A 25,277-nucleotide genomic window follows, 5' to 3' on the forward strand; every position below is an offset into this window, starting at 1 on the left:
AAAGAATAATTTTATGTTCTCTGAGAAACATGGAAATATACTTCAATATAGAGTCATTAAATAATACGACAAAGAAAATTTGTACACTTACTTCCTTTGGTGTTTCCAAGCCAGATTACCTATGTTATCCCTACCCGTCAACCTATCTTTCTTCTGGGGATAAAGCCCCATCTTCTGGGAACTGCTCCTCCTTCCACAGCCAGCCTGGGAGCTGCCATGTTCTTACCCGAACCTGCCTCGGTTGAAGTTGATTTGTCCAAGATGGGCAGCAATCTAATCTAAGCCAATACAATCTTCTACACCACTGGTTTTATTTATCTGATTCTGACCTGTCTGAAATTGACCGTCTCAGAGGCTTTCTGAGAACGTGAACATGGAATCACTGAGAGCAAATAAATGCATGTCAGTCTCTCTCTGGTGGTGGGAACTACCAGATATGGAACTTACTAACTCTAAAATAAATGAATAAATAAGTAAATAGAAAAGCCCCAACTAGTCCACTGTGACGTTTCAAAACATCATCCTGGGGCAAATTTTATTTCTATGTTTAATGCTAAAAAGCAATTATTGCGAATGGATTGCTATCTAACGAAATAAATAAAACAAGTATTTGGGATTGGAAATAACAAGTTTCAGGTCCTGACTTTCCTCTGAATATGAGCTGAGGAAGAAGTCATCTTCATGGGTCATTCTGCTGCCTCCTCCATCACTGACAGCATCGTGCACACCTCCAGTCATGCGCCTAGCACTGGGACTTTGGTGCCACTGCCTCCTCCATCACTGACAGCATCATGCCCACCTCCATGCATGCGCCCAGCACTGGGACTTTGACTAGTGCCGCCTCCTCTATCATTGCCAGTATCGTGCACTCCTCCACGCATGTGCCTAACACTGGGACTTTGTCTGAGGCTGCCTCCTCCGTCATTGCCAGTATCATGCACACCTCCATATTGTGCATACCTCCAGTCATGCACCCAACACTGGGACTTTCACTGGTGCTACTGCCTCCCTCCTGCAAAGCACCCATGTCTGGGAAAGGCAGAGCCTCAGTAGGATGACCATGGAAGCTAATAACCATGGATGCCCGGGTAGACTTCTGAATTAGGCAAGGGAGTATACTGAGCACAGGCATGGGGAGCTCCTCTCACCCCAGGCAGGGAGAAAGCAGGTGGATTTTCTGTAATAAATTGTGCGTCTTGTCTGGAGTTGTCTTTCTGTTTATCTTGTCAGTAACCTGCAGTGGTGATAAATGAAATTACTCTTTGGATGTTCCATTTGGACTCTGCATAACTCCTAGGGTGATTTATTGTGCTTTGTTTTTATGTATGTTAGCTTGCTTGTTTATTCCTCTAGGGTTTTGATTGCAATTTTATGCCAAAAATTAATAGACATTAAGAATCACACATAATTCAAATCACATTTCCTTAGGAAATGATGTAATTTTAGCATTCACATTACTTTAAAATATATACTTGTGCTCTTTTATTGCTTCAGGCTAATCATCCTAATTCCTTTTGTACTGAAATACTAATTTGTTTAAATTTGTAAATGTTTCTTGGTAAATGATATCAAAGTTGATGTTTCTATCAACAACTCTAAATATTGCTACAACAGAGTATTTCATCCTGCAAAAAATTCTAATTTATTGGGAGCATAGTTTTCATCTGAGACCAATACCATCTCCCTGTCAATCTTTTAAGTAAAAATGGGACTTTGGGCTGGGCGTGGTGGCTCATGCCTGTAATCCCAGCACTTTGGGAGGCCAACACAGGTGGATCACCTGAGGTAAGGAGTTCAAGACCAGCCTGATCAACATGTGAAACCCCAACTCTACTAAAAATACAAAAAAAAAAAAAAAAGAATTAGCCAGACGTGGTGGCACATGCCTGTAATCCCAGCTACTTGAAAGGCTGGGGCAACAGAATTGCTTGAACCTGGAAGGCGGAGGTTGCAGTGAGCCAAGATTGTGCCATTGCACTCTAGCCTGGGTGACAAGAGTGAAACTCTGTCTCAAAAAAAAAAAAAAAAAAATGGGACGTCACTGATAGTCTTTTCATTCAGCAAATATTAATTAATTTATTGTGGTTAGCCAACATTGGTAAACAAGAGAGACATATTCTATAAACCAACCAGTTTATTGGTTTTAAGATAGATATTGCATCAGTAATTATAGAAACAAATCCATCCAATTTATGGGAAGGTGTCAGGGAAGATTTCCTGGGGAAGAAAGTGATTTTTAAGCTAAGTGAGTGAATAGGAACTATCTAGATGCTGGGGAAATAAAAAGAAGAGCATGCTATGCAGATGGGAAGGAATTCAGAGGAGTGTGGGAAGGGTTTTGGCAAGTCTGAGGCCCTGGGTAGACAAGATGCCAAGAGTGTAGAGAGCACAGGGCAAGGAGTGTTTAATGCAGAATGATGTGGACCACATAAAAGTGTCACAGTTGTGCAAGGGCAGCTAATAAGGAGAAGGCTAAAATGATACTAGTGTTTTACAAAGTTCCTTTTGATGGCAGTAGGTAGAATGATTTAGAGCAAAAAGGACTGGTCATTAGGAGATAAGCTTGGATCTATGGCAGAAGGTGGTAGCTTGGACTAGATGGGGAAAGGATTTGAGAGCAATGGATCATATAGAACCATTGAGAAGAGAAAAGGAGGAGTCAGAGGTGGCTTTTTGGTTTCCTCTTTGAACAAGTGAGAGATGGACCTGAAAGAAGAGGAGGTATTGGCACGGGGAAGGTGATAGTTCAGCTCTGGACATGGTGGATTTTGGGCACTGGATGACTGAATCCAGCAGGCTAAAGGGGTGGAGGATTCAAATGGGGAGGATGAGAATGAGGAGATAATCTCAGCAAGAGGTGGCCTAGACAAGAAATGAATGGAGATGCTTTGGGGAGAAGATGTACAATGTATTAAGCATGCACCCTCTTTCAAGCCCCCGGGGGATCTTATGAAATCTCTAGTCACATCTGCATTGCTCTCAGCTTCTTTATGGTGTGGTTCTGCTTTGGTAGAAGAGAGTGGAATGTCAGGAAATGATTACTCCTTTTTGTTTCTGGGTTGGCACAGCTTAAGTCCTGGGTTACAAAAGGATCAGATAAATATACATACATTAATTAAAACAAAGTGCAAAGTTGATAAGCAAAACTTAATGATATAAATAAATAAAAATATAAAATGGTTACACAAGTTTATGTAAGATATGATAGCTTTGTTATCATTGGAAAAGCATCCCTTAAAATGACTCTGGGTCTGTTTGAGGGTTGAGTTTACCTGTTACTCTTGAATTTAATTGTACAACCTGTGGAAGGACTCAAGCGATAATAGCTCATCAACTCATGGCCTGTCATGGAAGAGATCTGCATGTGTTCTCACTCTATCCGTGAATATGTTCGTTTTGTGCCCTTTACACTGACCGATTAAATGCCTGGTACAGCCATGGATACTATGAAAATGAAGTTTAAGAAAACCAGCATTTTGATCCATTTCCTGATTTGATATTGTTGTAGTTGTGCATTCTTATCCAAGTCATTCACTTAACAAAATAAATTGTAAATTATTTTCCTGAATTATTTTTGACCCATCAAAGTTGTCTTAATTTTGACAATATTTTATTACAGGTGATTATGTTGTCATGACTATATATTTTGAATTGAGTAGAAGAATGGGATACTTCACCATTCAGACATACATTCCCTGTATACTGACTGTGGTTTTATCCTGGGTGTCATTTTGGATCAAAAAAGATGCTACGCCAGCAAGAACAGCATTAGGTGAGTTTCAAAAGATCTCTTCCACAAATTTGCGTAATTGTAATATAGAAGCATTCATAAAAAATACCTTCAATGTAAAAGACTATTTAAATGTGAATGATCTCATTTGAGGGTGACTTGAACCATGCTTAGAATTTTCTCTTAAGAAGCCAAGCAAGGCTGTTCTTTCTCACAATGGGATTCTATGTACGCCACTTAAATCAAGATGGCGTAGGAGATTCACAGTAAATCCACTGTGATAGTATCCTGTATCACAGGCGGATATGATCACAAAAACACAGGCACATCCCAGAACCTGTCAACTCAAAAGTCCCCCTACGTTAATGTCAGGAAACAGAATTTGCCACACACCTCTGAGGACTGAAGACATAGTATTGGTAAAAAATAGTTGATCAATAATTGAAGCTCTGCTTGTATATAGCAATTTTATCAGCAAACGAGAAAATGATCATTCTTTTCAGCTGTGAGCACACACTAAAACTCAGTCTTTTCATGAATTTTTCTCTGGTTCCCAAAATCTTCTTAATAAAACACTAACTTTCAGTAGTTTTAGAACTGTGCAACATATATTATGTCAGGTTTCCTTTCTGACAGGAATTTTGCTTAACTTTCAATGTTTTGATTTTTTGAAGGCAGGTAATATGTAAGACTGAATATAGAGATTGTTTTCCCCTAAAAAGAATCCTATAGAAAAGAGGAAGCTGTCTCAATTTCAAATTTCTGCAACATCTCTCATATTTGCATTGTTATTTCTCTGTGTTTTTTTTATTTGTTTGTTCAAGAACAAAGCACTGGGCCTGGGTAGACCAGATGCCAAGAGATTAATTAGCCTGTAATATCCTCTACCTATACTAGATTTGCATGCTTATAGAAAATACATGGTAGAATTGTAGGCAAATCAACACAGATTTCGTGACTAACCCTTGGGGTTATGGCTTCATAGTTACATATATTAGATGTCACTGTACACAAGACATCTAAAGATAAGCTTCAAAGTGATATAATATATAACTATGTTTGTACAACTTGAGACTATGAAAATCCTACAGAGAATAGTTGTTCTGGGCTCAAGACACAGAAGCTAGAATTTCACGGTGCAGTCAGATAATAATTTATAGCCAGAAGAATTGAGGAACTTTATTAACAATAAGATGTTTAGTTTAGACACCAAAAAGTCTGTGCCTAGAAATAAAGGGGGTACCCTAGATGTCCTTTAATGAAGCTTGAACCAAGAAATAACAAGATCAAGGAGAACCATCAGTAAATTAACTGTTTGTCAGAAGAATTCAAAGAGCTTCTTAAAAAGATAATATAGTGCAGACTCTTTACATTATAAGGAGTTATAATAAGAACTTATTAGACATTCTAAGATGTAGAAAAATGTTACCCATGATTACAAAGAAAGAAGGATTAATAAAAAGCAAAGAGAAGTCTATTGCTGACTCAGTAGGCGTGGACTTTAACAACCACTATTATAACAATGAAGACTTAAAGGACAATATGATTTTAATTAATGAATAGATGGGTTATCTCATCACAGAAAGTATATAAAAAGAAATTCTAAAATGAAATGTATAATATCTTGATTGAAAAATTCACTAACTAGACTTAAGAGCAGATTGAAGATGGCAGAAATAAAAGTTTATATAAAATTGAAGACCACCAGATGAAATTTATCTAATCTGAAGATCAAAGGAATAAGAGATTAAAAAGAAAGAAGTCCCAGTGATCTGTGATACAATATGAATATGCATAACATAACTATAACTGACTATAACTGAGGTGATAGTTAAAATCAGAATAAGAAGAGAAAAAGAATGAGGACAAATATTTTTGAAAACATGTGGTTAAGAAATTCCAATGTTTGGTGAAAAACATCAGCCTACAAATTCAAATAGCTTAGTGAGATACAAGTAAGATAAATACAAAGAAAACCATCATAGTCCAAATGATGAAAATCAAAAATAAAGAGAATACTTGAAAGTAGATAAATAAAAATGTCCTGTCATGTGGATGAGCAAAAATATGACTGACTGATTCTTTATGTGCAATAATGGAGACCAGAAGACAGTCAGTTGCCATCTTTAAAGTACTGAAATTCTATATCCAGAGAAAATATACTTCAAAAATTTCATCAGAATGAAGATTTTTTTAGATAAACAAAATCTGTGCTAATTTATCACAGAAAATCTAAAACCATAGTGAAAATTCTAAAGCAAGCTAATTAGGTTAATAGAAATAATCAATAGAAAAATGGATTTACAAGAAGTAATGAAAAACATCAGAAATGATAAGTATATGGTGAAGTTTAAAAAAAACTAGTTTTCTATTTTTATTCTTTCAATTAAAGTGAAAATAATAATATTGCAAGATGGGACTTATGACATCAGAAAAAATAAAATGTAAGCCATAAATAGCAATGAGGTTGGGGGACATATGGAACTATGTTCCTATGTGGTATAAAAATGGGTGAAGTAATTCTTAAAAAATTCTAAGTAGATATATTAAGAAATCTTATTGTAATCTGTTAAAAAGGTATGAAAATATAATAAAAAGCATAGCTAAGAATTCAATGTAGAAATAAATGGAGCATATAATAATAATGAAACGGTAAATTCAACAGAAAGACAAAACATTCATAAATGTGCCTGTGCCTAGTATTAGAGCTTCATATTAAAAGCAACAAAAACCGAGAAGAGGATAAATTTTTAAAATCAATCACAGTTTGATATTTAAATATACTTCTATCAGCAGTGTACACAAACAAGCACATTTGTCCACTTATTTAAGTGATTAAACCAGTCAACAACCAAAAAGCCAGTAAAGGAATGGAGGATCTGAACACCAATATCAATGTCTTTGAGCTATTGGATATTACAGAACTCTGCACCTAATAACTACATCATGAAAGTGAATTTCAATATCCACCTCCTGCCATACACAAAAAATTACTTAAAATGGATTATACTCAAATGATAAAACTAGAAATGTTAAATTTCTAGAAAAATGTTAGGATTATATTAGATTAGATAAAGATTTCTCAGACCAGAAAGTGAATCTTAGGTGAGGAAAACTTTAAAACATTTCTGACATGAAAACACACTTGAATAGATATTTCATGTTATTAGATAAAAAGAAACATGAAGATTTGTGGTTTTGTATTTATATAAAATAAATACATTTTTCCAATGAATAGCATCTTTCTCTTTTTATGCATTTGATGTGCAGAAATTTTAGTTTAATTTATTAGTCTTTATATTAATATTTTTGTTCTAAATATGTTGTAAGTATGACTACTTTAAAGATTTTCTATATAATATTTTAGTCTGATAAAATTATACCAGAAATGTCCAGGATACAATAAAATATCACTCATCATATCAAAAAGAAAATGCCAATATCAAGATGACACAGTTGTTAGAATTATCTGACTAGGATTTTAAAATAATCAGTCATAAATGTTCTTCAATGAGTGAATGCACACATGCTTCAACTAAATGAAAAAATAGAAAAGCTCCACAAAGAAATAGAGGATATAAAGAAGAACTCAATGAAATTTTTAGAACTGAAAAATACAATGCCAAAATGAAAAACTCACTGGATGTGCTTAACAAAAGAAGATAAGACAGAGGAAAGAATCAGTGAACCATGAGATAGAACAACAAGAATTTACCAATCTGAGCAAGAGAGAGGAAATATATTGAAAAAAATAATAATCAACTGAGTTTAGGGATATCTTCAAATGTTGACACAAATATTGGAGAGGGAAATGATCCAACATTTGTGTCATTGAAGTTCCAGAAAAAGAGAAATAGAATGGGGCTAAAAAAAATATTCAAAGAAACAATGGATAAAAAATACTCAAATTTGCCAAAAGGCATAAATCTAGAGATCCAAGAAGCTGAATTAATCCCAAATAGGTTAAATCCAAAGAATGTTAGGTAAAGACACATCATAATCAAACTCTTAAAAACTGAAGAAAAATTATTAAGAGTAGCAAAGAAACGTCGCCTTGCCTATAGAGAAAAAACAAATTGAATGACAATGGATTTCTCATCCAAACCATGGAGGCAAGGAGGAAGTAGCACAGCATTTTTTAATGCTGAATGGAAATAATAGTCAACCCAGAATTCTATACCCAATGAGAGTATCATTTAAGAATAAAGGAGAAATCCATTCTCGGACAAAGAAGAACAAAGAGAATTTGTCACTAGCAGATGTCCCCTAAAATGATGGCTAATGGAATTTCTTGAAATAGAAAATGATAAGAGAAGAAATTTTTAACAAAAGAAATAAAGATAAAATACAAAAAGTGAAAATATGGGCAAGTAAAATGGACTTTCCTTTGCCTTTTGAGTTTTCTAAATTACTTATAATGGTTGAAGCAAAAAATCATAATGCTACTTGATGTAATTACTAAACTAATTAAAGGAAATATTTAAGACAATTATATTAAAATCAAGGAAGAGTAAGGGGAAATAAAGTTTCTACATTTCAGTCACATTGGTAAAATGTTAAATATGATAAATTTTGTATTTATAATACTGGAGGAACCACTAAAAAGGCTACAAAGAGTGACATGCCTCAGAAACACTGTAGGTAAAGCAAAATCAAGTTCTAAAATATGTTGAGATAACCCATGGGAAGGCAGGAAAAAGAAAACAAGATATTATAAAGGAACAAACAAACAGGAAACACAATATAAAATGGGATAGTTACATCTTAAATATTAATAACTACATTCAATGTAAATTGCTGGAACGTACCAGTAAAAAAGCAGAAATTAGCAGAGAGGATTAAAAAAATAAAGCATGATCCAACTACAATGTGTCTCCAAGAAAGTCACTTGAAATAGGATGATATTGTTACACTGACATGAATGTTCATGTAATCACCAGGAACTGGAAAGAACCAAAATATCCCGCAACAAGTGAAAGGCTAACGAAACTATGGAACACCCAAACCATGAAATACTACTCAGCAGTAGGAAAGAACAAACTATCGATGAAGCAGCAGTTTAAATGTGTCAAGGGCATTGTGCTGAATGAAAAAAAAAAAAGCCAATATCAAAATGTGTTATTTTAGTTTGTGTTTAAATTAGGAGGTTTACTTCTGACTGCAGTAAGATGCCAGGATTTATATTCACTCATCCCTCCAAAGTCAAGAAGAAAGTTGTTCTAGGATTCTGTGAGACCAGAATCATCCCCAAAGCATCCTATATGTACTAGACTCAGCTGAGATAACCTTCCTGAACTCCTTTGTGCTTTCCCCAAAGAGGAAGTCATGCCAACAGGTGTTTTTGCAGAGCACTCTTCTTTACTAGGTAGCTTAGATCCCTGAACTAAATAGAAATGCCTAAGGTTTATTTTTCTTCAGCAGGGTGAAGTTTCAGGGTGGGGGTGGAAGTGGGGAGGATAAAGCACACGGCCATTGTCTACATCTGGAATACAGGCCACTCATGACAACTGATGGACAAGGTCTATGGAAATTATAGACACAAACAGTTTGTATTTCTATTGAAATAGAAACTAAGATTTTGAACTTCTTCTTAGACATGATGTGGTCACATTTTTAAAAGCTGAATTGGATGCTTATTAAAAGAGGATAATGGCTTCCAGCTTCATCCATGTCCCTGCAAAGGACATGATCTCATTCTTTTTTATGGCTGCATAGTATTCCCTGGGGGAGGACATTAGGGAAAAGAGCTAATGCATGCTGGGCTTAATACCTAGGTGATGGGTTGATAGGTGCCGCAAACCACCATGGCACACGTTTATGTAATAAATATGCACATTCTGCACATGTTCCATAGAACTTAAAAAATGTAATTAAAATAAAATAATTTTTTTCTAAAGAGCTTTTTCCATAAAATTACATCTGACATAAGTATAGACTTTACCAGTTTACATAGCATTTTTACATGAAATTTTACCACCTATATTAAAGAGTGCCTGGCATTCTATTTTCACTGCACAAGTTAAGGAAACTGATTCAAAGATGGTAAGTGACTCCTCATGGCCAAATGCTGAGAAGGCCCAGAGCAAGGTGGAGGGCTTGGATTTTCAGGTGATACTCTTTACACCTCTACAAGCTGTCCACCCCATGCTTTGAGACCCATTCTCCACCTGGCCCTGGCAGAACTGCCTTGAGCAGATGCAGGGAGGAACTAAACAGAGGCCGTGATGCTGCAGCAAAGGTGGAAAGTAATGTGTCCTCATCTGTCCTGTGTACCTACTCTCTGACTAGTACTGCGATGCAGATATTTTACTGTAGTCCCATTGAGCTACAGAGGTAGTGACTGTTAAAATTCAGATTCCTGTGATTCTGGGGCCCATGAATCTGGGGTCACTAACCTTCCCTGTCTAGTAGTTCTGACAAGTCCTGATTTCTTGGGAAGACTCGGGAGAGTCAGTCTTAGCCTGTTTCACATGATAATCGCTCTTCTTCATTTTATTCTTATGTTCAGTAGTCTCCATGTCTTTTTTCATGTTTTCCCTTCTAAGCTATCCATCTCGTGTGTGTCTGTGTCTCTTTTCTGAATGTTTTCCACAATATTTGCTTAAACATCCAGTGTTGACCCATGCATATAAAATAGTCGATGTCAAACCAACATTGAGTATTACCAATTAATTGATTCATTCGATGCAAAGCATTCATTTAAATGCCTCAAATGTGCTAGCGTCTGTGCTGGGGGACAGGCAAACAAAGACAAGTAAGGGACTGTTTTTGTCTTAAAGACCACACAATCTATCTAGGAGACAGGTATGTCAAGACATATGCGATTCCCTGTGATAATGAAAACAAAAAAAGCTGAGATAGTAGAAGGTACAGGGATACTGCAGATGTGCATGTTGTCAGCTCTGCGTGGAAGGCAAGAGTGGTGCTGGAGCCGGGTCTTCAAGATTAGTGAGGGTTTTCAAACTGGGGAGGTGAGGAGAAGTCAGAAATAAAAGGATTTAGCTGGGCAGAAATGTGAGGTGTGGAACAGCAGGGAACATATAGGACTGCCAAAAAGAGCGTCTACGTTAAAAATTACCAACAATGAGAGAATTACTGAATGAATTGAAAGGTGTTGATTTGATTCAGGCACTTTAATGTTATTGTGAAGACTATAATAAGAAATTTCATTGAAACATTGCTTATAAAATTGTATGGACATTAAAATTCAAAGTAACATTACATGAGGTATGCAGCATCCGGGATTCCTGTAAGGCAGCCGTGCTGGGGTGGAGGGATGTGGGTGACCGTCTGGGATTCCTGTTGCGTGTTGCACCCTTTTACAGCATGCTACCCGTCCCCTGTTCAGGTATCACCACGGTGCTGACCATGACCACCCTGAGCACCATCGCCAGGAAGTCCTTGCCACGCGTGTCCTACGTGACCGCCATGGACCTTTTTGTGACCGTGTGCTTCCTGTTTGTCTTCGCCGCGCTGATGGAGTATGCCACCCTCAACTACTATTCCAGCTGTAGAAAACCAACCACCACGAAGAAGACAACATCGGTGAGCTGCAGTAGCAAAGGTTCTCCGGGAGGTAATGGGGGCGCTGTTTGAGATGAGTGTGTACTTAAATGCAGTTGTATTCCTAAGGATCGTATAAAGCATGATATAAATACCCAATTCAACAAGACTTTTCAAAACCAGACAGGGATTCTGAAGATGTGAATGTGACTCTAAGACGTCTCTGGTGTCACCTACCGGTGACGTGGTTTGGTTTAGTCATACCCTAAAGATTGCTCTTAAGAGTGATCTTGGATGCAAATGTTCATGACAGTTTCCTAGTTATTTTTTCTTCTTTTCTTGTAGTTACTGCATCCAGATTCCTCAAGATGGATTCCTGAGCGAATAAGCCTACAAGCCCCTTCTGTACGTATAGCATTGCAGGTGCCAATATTTCTGAGAACTTTCACTAAACTAAGATTGCATTTGAAAGCTAGATTGCTGTTGATGCATGCATGTATTGAAGACCAACGAGTGATGCACATGCTGACTTCAAAAATGTGTTTAGTATTAGGTTAAAAATCCAACTTTGACAATTTGGAAATTAGAGGAGAAAAGTAATCATAATCCTTCTACATGTGGATTAGTGTATGGCATATATAGTTCTGACTCTTTTAGCCATTCAAATAATATAGGTTCATGCATTTTAGCAAAACTGAATTATGATATTTATATTGTTTTATAGCCTCTTTTATAACTCAAAAATATGTACTTATATGTACTTGTTTTATGCCACAAATATTATTTTATAGGATCATTTTAATGATCATATCATATGCTCATGATTGATGCACAAGCAATCTTGGCAGGACACTGACTGGGCTTATCCACATTTTTCACTTGCACTTACATTCTTGTCACTACCAATTTGTACATACCTGTGACTATTTACTTGGTTATAAATTCCTAGGAGCAGAATGTTTGGGCAGAGGCATTGCATGGTCTTTGCCAAATAGCACTCCACCAGCTCCATCAGCAATGCCAGACACCTCATCCCGAACTTTCCCTGCATTCAGTTTGATAGTCAAGCAGGAAAATGAGCTCTGCAAACTTTTCCCATTGGCATTTCTTTGACTATTGACAATATTGTCACTCGTTTATTTTTGATTTGCATTTCCATTTTTGTGAATTGCTTTTAAATATTTTTTAACTTTTATTAGTATTTTAAAGTAGCAATCTGACAGTGGTGTATATGTTACATATTATATAAATTGTATTTTATAAAATATATAATTTATATAGTCACATATAGGATATATTCATGATATTAATGTTTGTCATGTGGTTTTTATTCCAACTTGAATTGGCAACATTGCCACTATCCTATTTTGTGCCTTTCTCTACGTGTATTACTTTGTTTCATGTGGTCAAATCTGTTAGTGTTTTCTTTTGTAGTTTCTGCTTCTTGTGTTCTGCTTTGGAAGGTCCTTCCTACCCTCAAAATGACATGACCCCCCTCACTTTCTTTTGAGCACTATGCTTGACATTATGTTCTCTGTGCTTTCATGTATCAACTCACTTTATTCTCACAACAAACCTTTCCACAAATGAGGAAATTAAAATGTGGATAAATTAAGCCCTATAAATATTGACCAAGGTTTGACAATTTAAAAACAAATTTGTTACATTTAACTATTAACAAGTCTGAATTTCTTTTGGCTAGAGGGTAGAGTGTAGCTTTACTGAAAAATCGAGAAACATATTTTTAAATTAATGATGTGAACAACTTTTATCATATAACAACTTTTATTTACAATAATGACTTTTATTCCTTTATACATATGTATACTAATTACAATTTACTAATTAAATCGAATGTTTCAAGCCCACCCATAAGCCGCAGGTGGTTTCCTACTTGCTAATCAGGACCTCATATGCAGTGCCAGGTGGTTTGCTACTTGTTAATCGGGACCTCATATGCAGCGCACTTCCAGCCCATTGTCAGGAGACTACATAGTTATCTGCACTCTGCAAGTGTGGATCGTGATAGTTCTTCCAGAACGTTAGTGGGCAAATCACTGTTACAGCTGCGGGGAGCTACAGAGAACATACAGATTTTGCCAACAAATGCTTCCAAATGGCATGGGACCAAAACAGAGGGGAGAGGGGAAGGGTGCACATCATCACACATAGCCAGCACCTGGGTGTTGAAAGAAGGAAAGAAACATTGACCTCTTTAGTACAGAAATGATGCTGCCAAAAGAAGAAAAAAATCCTTTAACACAGAGAGAAAAAGATACTATCACAAAATGAGCAGAAAATTAAAAAAAAAAAAAAGAGAAAGTGGGAAAGTTTAATGACCTTAAAGGAAGTACAAAGAAAAATAATTCACAGACAGAAAGGGTGCCAGGCCTGGTGAGAAGACACAACCAGAGACACCTGTAGCAAGAATAATGCTAAGCCAAAGAAAAAGGAAGTCTGTCCTCTGGTCTGCAGCCTTATGCTAGTGAAGGAGCCACCGTTACCAATAGAAAGCAGCAGAAATTGGCAGCCTCTGAGTAATGAGGGACAGGGGCCAGACTCCGTGAACTGTCACATGTGTTGCCTGGGGCGAGCTGTTCCAATTGCTCTGTGCCCCTTTCCTAACATGTCAAATGCAAGGCTGAGGAACTTCACATGTGCCCAGGAAGCACAGTGCTCTGGGACACTCACGGGGCTGCGCTATACACACACACAAAAGAGGAGGGAGTCAGGGACCCAGCTGGGCCAAAGAAGACTTTGGGAATCGTTAATTAAAATCTCTATCTTGGGCACAGTTTGAAATTTTCATGACAAATGAAAAGGAGGCAAGTAAAGAAGTTCTTAAGCTGTTTAGGGCTCTTAACATCTTACGTTTTGCTTCAGTCTTATAAAATGGAATTTGTTTCATTTCGAAGCAGTGAACTATGAAGACATAATAAGAGCTATTTTCAATATTGTAAATACGATCTCCAGGTGTTTTTTGGCTCCCTAAATGAAGTGAAATGGAGGTTTCTCTTGCTCCAGAAGCCATCCTGCTGCCCTGCCTGTGGCCTCCAAGGGTTGCCCTTTAGATCTCTGGTGAGCCATCCCCACATCAGCAGAGCCTTCTGCCTCCCCGTCTAAGTCAGAATCTTCCTGTGTGGCTGCCTTACCTTGCAAATGGCCAGACTTCTCCTCTGTGTCTCCGGTAGCTCCCAGTTCCATCCACATAGCAAGGGACTACACAGAGGCATGAAGCAACGAGTGGATGAATGTCTGGCTGACCACTGTCAAAGCACACGTGTAGGAAACCTTTATTGCAATTGTTTGTTAATAAAGGCAGATCTTTCAACCGGAGGTTGTCAAAAGGAGGCAGATCCCTTCAATGCAGTGGGGTAGAGGAAGGGGACTGCTATGTTTTATCAAACGCTTGGTGATGTTTACACCCACTCGGGACAAAGAACATTAAACTAGAAGAGACATGTCCATATTAGGCCCATAGAGACAGCGGGACTTTTATTTCTGCCTACTCATCAGGATTGTGGAGGAGGAGGAGGGTGGGCAGCCGCACCATGAGGCCCCAATGGTAGCAGAGGGAGATGGCCACACGTGTGAGGAGCAAGCAACACCCTGTGAACATGTGGTCCAGGCCATCCTGCTAATTTAGGTCTGTCCTCACACACAGATGCTTCGCATTTACAAGAACGCACCAAAGGCTGCAAGTACTGAATCTGAGTGCCTGATCGACACTTCCACCCCTCCCCGATTTATGACCCCATGACTATGAGCATGTCCAATCAAATCGAGGCCCAAAAGTAGGAGGGAGAGCAGTGCCATGTCTTCTTGGAATCGTATTTTTGGATGAAAGTATAAGAGGTTGGCATGATGCTTTCTAATGAATTCTGAATGGCCTCTGTCCCAGCAGTGTGCCACACCCAGGCAAAGGCCCTTGCCAGGAAGCCCACTGAGAAGGGTTCCCTCTCCACCTCCTCCTTGGTGTCACCCTCCATGGCTGCCATTGGGCATCCCATCTCAGATCAACCAGCACAGATGAAACCAAAGCAGACAGGCAAACATGCTTTTTAGTTCCCTTCCATTATTCAGTCCAATTTAGAAATGTATCCCCTTAACAGAATTCAATGTAGTGCACACTTCATAGTTTTTTAGAAGAGCTCAGCCTCTGTCTGAAGAATTGACAAGTCTATTTGCAGCCATGTCTCAGGGTTAGGAATGATTCTTCTCATTTAGGAGTGAATAGTATGTTGTTCTCTCTCCTTTATCTGCCCCACTTGGACTTTTCCATTGCAGGAGGAGGGCTTGGGAGGTAGAAAAGCAAGCATTGTAGGTGGGCACATTTTTGGTTATGCTTCTTGAGATGGTAAGCGGTGTCCAGCCACCTCACACTGAAAGCTCACTGTCACCAGAATCACATGGGACATGAAGATCCTCTCATCATTCCTGCAAGTCATACCTTTTACTCTTCACTAATTAGAAAAAAGTAACATATTTGTCTCTCCCCACTTCAATATACATACTGCTTCACATTTAAGGGATAAATATATGTCCATACTTACTACAAAACCACAGAAAAGTAGTCAGAATAGGGACTTCAAATGACTAATACACATTTGAAAATATGCTTAAGCTTTTTCATTAATAATCCGGGAAATACAAGATTTGAAACTGCAATGCAATTTTCCTTGCATTAGAATTGCAAGGACTGAAAAGACCAGGGGTCTCCTCTCTCAGCTTTGGAGCCCCCCTCCCTCTGTCTCTGTACAGGGAAGCTTCTTCCTTTCTTCCTTCTTTCTTTTCTTCTTCCTTCCTTCTTGCCTATTAAACTCTCTGCTCCTTAAAACCAAAAAAAAAAAAAAAAAGACCAACTCTCTCCAGCATGGGGGGAAGAGTGGGGGATGGGCACGCCCACGCATCCTCTTTATCTATAGGAGACAGATGTAATATGGACCTACTGCTTCATACACCTCAGGGTGTTTTTATTGCATTTTACGATGGTTGTTGTGTCATTCTTGTTGCTTGCAGAACTATTCCCTCCTGGACATGAGGCCACCACCACCTGCGATGATCACTTTAAACAATTCCGTTTACTGGCAGGAATTTGAAGATACCTGTGTCTATGAGTGTCTGGATGGCAAAGACTGTCAGAGCTTCTTCTGCTGCTATGAAGAATGTAAATCAGGATCCTGGAGAAAAGGGCGTATTCACATAGACATCTTGGAGCTGGACTCGTACTCCCGGGTCTTTTTCCCCACGTCCTTCCTGCTCTTTAACCTGGTCTACTGGGTTGGATACCTGTATCTCTAAGTGTTGCCCAGAGTGAAGAGTGAAGAGCATTTGGTACACACTTGACCTTCTGTCATCCCCAGACCAGTAGTGACCAATCGGGAGTAGCAAGGAAGGACACTGCTCAGTGTATCTTGTTATAAATGACCTTTCAGCAGCACAGGAAGTACCCAGCAAAGGTTTCTATTATGTATTTTACACACACACATACATACACACACACAGCTAATTGAGTTTTAAAGTAATATTCTTGCTAATCCCTACTGAATTGTAGCTTGATGTTGTTTCTGAATGGTTTTTGGATATTGGAAGCAGCTGCTGATTACCCTTGCAAAGAAAGCTGTAAAATGTGCAAGTGAATGTCTGAGATGCTCTCTCAGGCCTCTAGTCCTTCTGTATCTTTCCTTTGCAGCCCTGGGTGTAGTAGCACTCAGGAGTGTTGAATCACTCCTGGCCGAGACCCACTCCTGCTGGCTCAGCCTGGGCACGTGTGTCCTCCAGTGTGAACAGCAGTGGGTTCCAGCCCCAGTCTCCTTTCTCTGTGGCCTCTCTGGCTCCAGCACCATCATCGTTAGCTGGCACCCCTTTACCTAATAACCTCGTTCTAGGCCTGGGGAGAGTACACTCGCATTGTCTACGGTTTCCATTGGAGGAGAAAATAAGATTTTCAAAATGCTCATGTTGTTGGGGTCAAAGATGATTATCTCTGAACATCAGAAGGTTATTACTTTATTCCAACTTACTGAGAGTCAACAATATTTGAACTTTGGGTTCTTGGACTAGTTCAACAACATTTCACCTTAAGAGCTGTTTTTTACTAGACCAAGGTTCAACCCTCGAGTATGTGTCCAGCTTATGTTATATTATTATGGGTTCGGTAATTGTCATTTTGCAAAGAAAGGTATACAGTGAACACAACCTGTTATCTTGAAGACATACACCAGAGTGTGAAAGACATGTAGATAAAATTTTATTTTTATTTTATTTTTTTGAGACAGAGTCATGCTCTGTCACCTGGCCAGGCTGGAGTGCAGTGGCACGATCTTAGCTCACTGCAACCTCTGCCTCCCATGTTCAAGCGATTCTCCCGCCTCAGCTTCCCAAGTGGCTGGGACTACAGGTATGCGCTACCACACCCGGCTAATTTTTGTATTTTGTTTTTTTTTTTTTTTTTTTTTTTTAGTAGAGACGGGGTTTCACCATGTTGGCCTGGCTGGTCTCGAACTCCTGACCTCAGGTGATCTGCCCGCCTCAGCCTCCCAAAGTGCTAGGATTACAGGCATGAGCCACCATGCCCGGCCAAAATTAAAAAAAAAAAAAAAGATTAGTGAATATTAATTTTCAACTCAAACCAACTTTAGATGCAAAAAAATGGGCAATGGTGATCATCAAGTACATATTTTGATGAACAAGATTATTTTATACTTTGAAATATGGATACATAGCAAAATCCCAAAGAAAAAATATCCCCCCAAATCAATACTCTTTTGATATTTTTATAATACAAAACCAACTTGCTGCTTGCTGTTAGTTCTTTGTTATAACTGGATGCCAATGTGAACTGCAGAAGACTGTTTTGAAACTTCTCCTCACCAATAGGCAAAACACAAGTCCTACCAGTTAGTTAATAATGCTTTGGCATTGTTAAAATTTGAAACCAGAATCTCTGTGCTTCTCATCTTTCTCACATAGAAAACTGAATTAATTTCACCTAGAAACCATAATTTTTAAAATTATCTATTGTGCATACCATAATTACCCAGAAAAGTAAAATATTTTGCAGAGAAAGTATAGAAAAGTATCAATTTCACACAATGTCCTGGATGTATACCAGACACAGAAGAGGATGGGAGCAGAAGAGGCCAGAAAAAGTGAAATTAGATTCATCTGCTTATTCCTATTAAGATTGTTGCATATTAAATGGATGCAAAGATATAGATATATGATGTCTGAATTTCCAAAGATGGAGTCTATACAGCGTGAGACATTCAAACCCATTGTTTCTCTCCCTGTCAACTCTCTGTCTTTTGGTTTGGTAGTTGCTACATAATCCACAAGCCAATTGGCTTCACTTTAGCAAATTCAGTTTTAAAAATAAAACAGTATTTGTGGAGAAACAGGTTGAAAATATTGTCTTAGATGCAATGTCTCCTCTATTGGAGAATTTCACAATCTGGTACTCTAGTTCTGTCTCTCATGCATAAGCAACCCCCAGCCTTGGCAGAAGTATTCTGCAAGGACCCTGACCAAAGGAATCCAAGTCACACCACAGCACTGAGCGCCAAGGGAAGGTGGCCCAAGGGCAGTCTTAAGACACAATGTCGAACCTTATGAATGGGTAATTTCTAACAAGCTGAAGAACTGCAACCTGCTACATTGTAAAAGAAGTTCTGGAGAGAACTGAATTTTCTAGAAAAATTCTTATTGGGAGGAAAATAACCTAAAACAACTTTTTATAACATGGATTTGTTTGATTTTACCTTAAAAGAATTTTACTGATGCCTTGTGTTTCAAAACCACTCAACATTTGGATATTGTTAGCAACCCTCCTGAAATTTTACACGTAGGATAAATACACCAATAACCTCAGTTTTCTGAATCCAGCCATTCTCTTCTTCCCAACCTCAGCAGCCCTCCTGATCAAAACAGATGAGTTCAGCGCTCCTTTTCTAGGAAGGAGAACCTTCATCTCAAGAAAGTCCAATGGATTTCACTAACTGAGCATCATAGTGTGGATTCCTGCATATACAGCAGGCTACCCACTAGGGGGTCTGAATAAAAAGAGCTAAAGCACCCCCTAAGAGCATGTCCATGCCGGATTCTCCGCAGGCTTGCATAATTCAAGTTCTCCATAACAGTCTCAACTCTGAGATGAGCCTTTTCAGTCCACAATGAGGAAGAGATGGGTGTGCCTTGGTGAGGTGCAGAGCTCAGGGGATTTTTAATCATGTACGTGTTTACTGTCTAGAGGAAGGAGAGGAGCAGTGTGGGGAGAGTGGGAAGGAAGTACACTTTCTTTCACTAAAGACTCTCTTTGCCAGGATGCCTGATCAGGAGGGACGTGTGTGGGCACGAGGTGCAAGGCTGTTCCACACAGCTAAGCCCCAGCTTGCTTTGCATGCAGAATTGGGAAATATTTGGGGTGGAAGTTGTCTGAGTGATCTGCATTCCAAAGGTGCTACTGTGTTCCTCACTTTCAGAAATACTCTAAGTTGAGGAGATGACAGTTCTGTATTTTGACATGGAATCCAAATTTCTGACCACCGTGGATCACACTTAAAACTGTGACTGTCTGTCTTTTAAGCTGCATACTGGGTGGGGGGAAAGCAAAGAAAAGGCATTTCACATTAATGGAATTGGAGAAAAATATCTCTTCAGAGCCTAGAAAGCTTCAGCTTCTGCAAAGTCCCAATACCACCTACCAGAACAGAGACTCCCTACATACCAGACAGAGAAGGACAAAGTTAGTATAATTTACTCTGGACCCAGCCAATACTGCCCCCAATTTACCCAAAATATGCCTTAAAATGAAACACAAAGCTCAAATAATACACATCTTTTAAGATTTTCCATTTCCTGCAGTTAGCTATATTTCATGCCAAGTTTTATTTATCTTTTATGAATGGATGGAAATAGGATTTCATTTCTTTATATGCCAAACAGTCTTACCCTTAATTTTACATCAAACCAATTAAGTACAAAGATTTTGCAGGCTCTTTGACTGAGAAAATGTGTGTTCTCAAGAGCAAAGCATTTTCACTCTACATAAGGGAAATTGGGGCCAATCTAAAATGTCAGCAACACAGTCCTTCTGATGGGGATGAGTGTCTCTATAGAAACTCCACACCAAATCATTTTACCTGGTGATAGCTTGCTGCAGTAAATTTGCAGGCATGTTGCTTCGTTGTTCTGCAATATAACCACACTCTGGAAGCAACAGGAGAGGGGCCGGTAACCCATTCTGCATTGACTCCAGCTCCCCATGACTAGGAAGCAATGAGCCACTCTATCTAAAGGGCTAGAACACAAAACAGACAAAACCTCTTCTTCCTTGATCATTTTTATCTCAGCTGCCAAAATGGAAATTTTCTGTGATTTCCTTTGAGACTTGAAGAATTACACCTGGTCTCCAACCATTATTCTTATCACCTTATCGGTTCAGTGCTCTCAAGGCACAAAGCGCTTGGAATTCACTCCATGATCTTGCAACTCTTTTTGAGTGCTTTTCCTGAGCGATTTTAAACTCCACCCGTAAGAAATTTCATCTGCAATTTCTGTAAAAAAAAAAAAAAAAAAAAAAAATGGCTTAAGCTCCACATAGTCTGATGTAAATATACATTGAAACGTTAAGTTCTATTTGTACTGAAACACTGTCCACCTTAGACTTTAGAACACTATCATTTAACAGATATTCAGAAAGGTTCCGGAAATAAGGGGGAAAGAACCAGACTACGAATACATTGGAAATGTTAAATTTACAATATTCTGCTGAGCCCCCTTCAAATTTCCCAAAATTGAGAAAGTGTGTAACCTGTACCTATTTTTTTTTCTCAAATTGGCCTGGAGGAAACATTCAGGTTCAGAGAGTTTAGCAGTGCCTCTATGTTTGTGTTCTCTGTGTAATCACATGAAAGACCCAACAAATAACTCTTCAGGATAAATGACACCTGCATCACTGATCCCTTGTTGACTTATGTTTTATTATAAAAATAGATCTCTATCATTATAGGGATAAAACGTGTATGTTTTGAGATGATTTGGTAAGAACTCAGCCATTCAGTATTTCTGGAAGAATAAAAACTTGGCTTTCTTTTTCTTAATGTCTAATGGTTTTGAAGACTAGATACTAGGGCATTTCCATTCCTCCTTTTAAAATTTCTACTGATTACAAGCTAGCAATTTCAGGATATCAGCTTGATCTAGTTGTATTAAGGCCAAAAGGCAGACTTTCTTTATATTTATTTATATTTATTTATTTATTTATTTTGAGATGAAGTTTTACTCTTGTTGCCCAGGCTGGAGTGCAGTGGCGCCATCTCGGCTCACTGCAACCTCCACCTCCCGGGTTCAAGCAATTCTCTTGCCTCAGCTTTCTGAGTAGCTGGGATTACAGGCACCCACCACCATGTCTGGCTAATTTTTTGTATTTTTAGTAGAGATGGGCTTTCACCATGTTGGCCAGGCTGGTCTCGAACTCCTGACCTTCAGGTGATCCACCCGCCTTGGCCTCCCAAAGTACTGGGATTACAGGCGTGAGCCACTGCACCCAGCCTATATTTACTTTTTTAATGCCACCTAGCTGAATAATGCTTTGGGTTTTACTGTTGTCAATAAAACCCCTTATACCTTTTATTGCCCTGCTTACTTATAAAAGCCAAATTTTAGGCGAACTTAAATAAATCAGTGCTGAAAAACTAGTTGAACAATCAGTCACTGACAAGTTTTCAATGTTTTGAGTTAACCAAGTGGGCTTTTCAGATTAGGTTATACAAGAGCATGAGCTAGAAAATAATTAGGCAGACAAAACATATGTTCTCACACACACACCACTTCCAAAACAGACATGATTTGAATGTAGCATTCAGGTTATTGAGATGAATGTAAATTGCTTTGCTTGAACAATTGAGATAATCACCTACTTTTGCCACTTCACTTTTCACATTTGTAAACACACACAGGGTTTTTCCAGCCCAGTGAGCAGGCTACACAATGTGAGGATGATAATGGGTCCTGCAGGGAAGCCAGAGCCTCTGTGTCTGCCGAACAGTTTAAATTGAACAGGTTGGAAAGAACATTGATTGCCAATAATTAAATCCCCCAGATTGAGCAGGTAGCTGCTACATTTTCTCTTCTCTTTTCTAGTTATTCAGGGTTCCTTCTTTGATTTTCATGAGAAAGGAACATTTACACTTCCTGTGAGGGGCTTGGACTCCGATTTCTCCCAGTTGCCTCACTTACTGAAGTTCGATCCCGGTGAATGATGTGTATGTACCCAACACAGCCAATTTGTATTTTCTTAAATATGTGTTTCTTAGGTATCTAAGGATACATGAGCAAGCCCACAGCACAATTATTGCAGTCCCCAAGATGTCAGTCTTCTCAAAATGACAACATTGTCACTAACCACTTTTTTAAAAAGAATTGAAATTCCCATTTTTTGTTAAACGTTTTTCCAATACATAGCAATGTGTAAAACAGACTCCCAAATCTCCTTTGGGAAAGGAACCTGTGGACCCTGGAGCTAAGCTGTCATTTTAGGGACATGGTGATAATCAGGACTGATGCCAGTAAGTGGGAAGTTCATTACGGCAAGGCAGTGGGAAGGTGCCAGCATCCCCTTTCCACCTGAGATGGGCTGAGTTTTCACCCAGAAGTCTGAAGCCTCTGGAAGGGCAGGTGGAATTGCTCCTGGCAAGGGTATGACCGTGCACAGGCTGACATGATTTTCCTTTTGGGTGGACTGGAGTTTTACAACTGGATTCATTAGCACACATGTGTGGGAACATGTGCCTGTGCCTACCCACAGCACTTCCTTGGAACTCTAAGCTGCTTCGCTAATCTAAGGAGGTCTATTCGAAAGGATAGTGCTTGACGTTGAATTTATAAAAGATTATTAGAAACACCTTAAGTAGAAGTCCTAACCCACTGTCAGCTTCCAATTTTCAGGAGCAAATGATGACTGCTTTGATTTGGTTAGGCTTTCTTACAACAGGTTTTTATAAAATATTGTTTATATTTGTAACAGGAAGGATTTTCAATGTCAATTTCGTCAATGAGTGAAGACCCCCCACTGCACAGAGCAGCACTTCTGTCACTCTCATGGGGAGATCAGGGTACCCACTCCTCTACGTAGCCTTGGCAGACCCAGTCCACCCTGAGCCTGCCTGCCACATCCGCTAGTCCATGCACCTCCAAGGTGGCCTTGGGAGCTACAGAGAGGAAAAAAAGAAAAAATGTTGCATTCTTAAGCAATTAAAGATTGCTTCCAATGTAATTAAAAAATAAGTAATGTGGCAAAAAAAGATGCACATAACTTGCTCCCTCAAGTTCTAAATTGTCACCAGATATGAAAGGTTCTTAGATGAAGTACATCTACATCATAACCATCATCACCCTCATTGCCCTCTTCCATGTTTCTACTAGTACTCAGCTATTGATTCAACACAAAGGCTTAGAGCCTTTTCTGAACTATAACGAAATCAGAACTTACATCGTGGAAAAAGCGAAAAAGTTTCATTAGAGTTTAAACATTAAGTATACAGATCCTACTCCAAAATCTTGCTCGCCTAAAACATTTCCAGAACTGCTGTGTTCCCCAGCAGTCCTGCCTGCCCTGCCTCAATCAGAATTTCAAATTACTATTTAGAAGAACATTCCATTCAATTGCTGTTTGTTGATTGCTTTCTTTTTTTTTCCGTTTTTACCTTAGTTGGCTATTTTATTCCTTTTCGTAAAGATAACGTTTGAATTGTCTAACAACTACCTTTTTTCACTAAAATACATGCGTCTTTGGAAACTGCAAATTTTGTGAGCTCAAAAAGACAATCACTGTGCTTCTTATCATCTAATTTGAGTCTAGGCTTTGTTTCCCCCTAACTTATCCTAGCATTTTTACTTTGAATAGAAATAGTCACAGGCAAAATATATTCATGAAATGTACAGTGCTTACTATTATACGATCTCTGTTTAGAATAACTATTTTATTAAAACAGTCTAAAAGACACTGTCCATCATTCTTGACATTTGATATGGCTAATTTTGTGCTAGTGAACCAAGTTTACCTGCTAACACGTTTGTACAACTACACAATGTGTTTTCCTTTACGTGCACCTCCTGTACTGAGCAAAAGGTTCGTTGTTTAGGAGTGAAATTTTCTGTGAAAGCTTTGGGAGAGTAATTATTTTCAGGGATCAGACCTATGTGTTGTTAGGAGCAAGAGGCCATCTTGTGTTTACATGCAGTGGTCTGTGTATTTGTGTCTGTACGTACAGTGGTAAAACTGAAACAACTTATTAATAATGTGTGTCACTCTACCCATCACCCCAAATTTAGCTGAAACAAGTAGAAAGGAGCGCAGTTTTCTAGCGATAGCGTATTAGCACTAAGCCTCTGGTTAGGATAAAAAGGAGCAAGGGAGAGGGAGAAAGAGAGGACGGAGGGAGAGAGAGAAAGTGGCAATCTGTACATTTCCTGACAAAGTGGGATCATGTTCTTTCCAAGAAAAGAAAAAGAAATCCAGCTTCACTACCTGATCAGGAGTCCCTCTGGGGTCCACACAAGCCTGCCTCCTTTGGAGAGCCCTTGAGTATCACTGTTGTGACCGGGGTGCACACCTGGGCGACTCCTTGATCATTCGTGCATTCCAGTCAAGTTGACCCGATAAGCCAAAAGTACTTTTCAAGATTTAGATGGCAAACAGCCATCCCCACCCTTGTCTAGGAAGTCGTATTCGCAGGTCACAGGAAGGCGTCAGGTCGGGCTTGAAGCAGCCGGGGTGTGGGCAGGGTCCTCTCTCTGTGAAGCCTGTGTGGGAGGTGAAACTGTCAGGGGTCCTGGGAGATGGCCCAGGCAGGAAGGGAAGGAGAGAGGCGCGGACTGCTCTCTGTTCCCATGGAATCCTTCCTGCCTGTGAAGCCATTGTCCTCCAGATGGGAGGTAGGCCGGGAGATTCCAGAATCCGAAAACATTTTGGAATCATCTTAGAGCACCGGTGTGGATGCGCTTGGCCCCGAGGGGGCCGCGCCCTGCCCCAGTGCCTGCGCCT

General features: G+C 39.0%; 1 protein-coding gene and 1 long non-coding RNA gene across 5 annotated transcripts in view; one reads left to right on the plus strand and one right to left on the minus strand.

Annotated features, from left to right (window-relative positions):
* The window catches only part of GABRG3 (gamma-aminobutyric acid type A receptor subunit gamma3), a 566,172-nt gene extending 541,940 nt beyond the window's left edge, over positions 1-24,232 (plus strand). For all 4 annotated transcript variants that reach the window (XM_019011354.4, XM_055362498.2, XM_019011355.3 and 1 more), the window contains 4 exons: positions 3,620-3,772; positions 11,079-11,275; positions 11,579-11,638; positions 16,253-24,232. In XM_019011354.4, the coding sequence (XP_018866899.1) occupies positions 3,620-3,772; positions 11,079-11,275; positions 11,579-11,638; positions 16,253-16,534 (692 nt within the window). In that variant the 3' untranslated portion in view covers positions 16,535-24,232. The remainder of the gene's footprint in view (positions 1-3,619; positions 3,773-11,078; positions 11,276-11,578; positions 11,639-16,252) is intronic.
* On the minus strand, positions 20,558-25,160 carry LOC134757231 (uncharacterized). The gene is made up of 2 exons (XR_010130934.1): positions 24,762-25,160; positions 20,558-20,787 (listed from the first exon to the last, which is right to left on the minus strand). It is a non-coding gene; the product is annotated as an uncharacterized lncRNA (long non-coding RNA).
* Between the last annotated feature and the right edge of the window lie 117 nt (positions 25,161-25,277).

Source organism: Gorilla gorilla, chromosome 16, assembly GCF_029281585.2.
Source record: "Gorilla gorilla gorilla isolate KB3781 chromosome 16, NHGRI_mGorGor1-v2.1_pri, whole genome shotgun sequence".
NCBI classification, from domain to species: domain Eukaryota; kingdom Metazoa; phylum Chordata; class Mammalia; order Primates; family Hominidae; genus Gorilla; species Gorilla gorilla.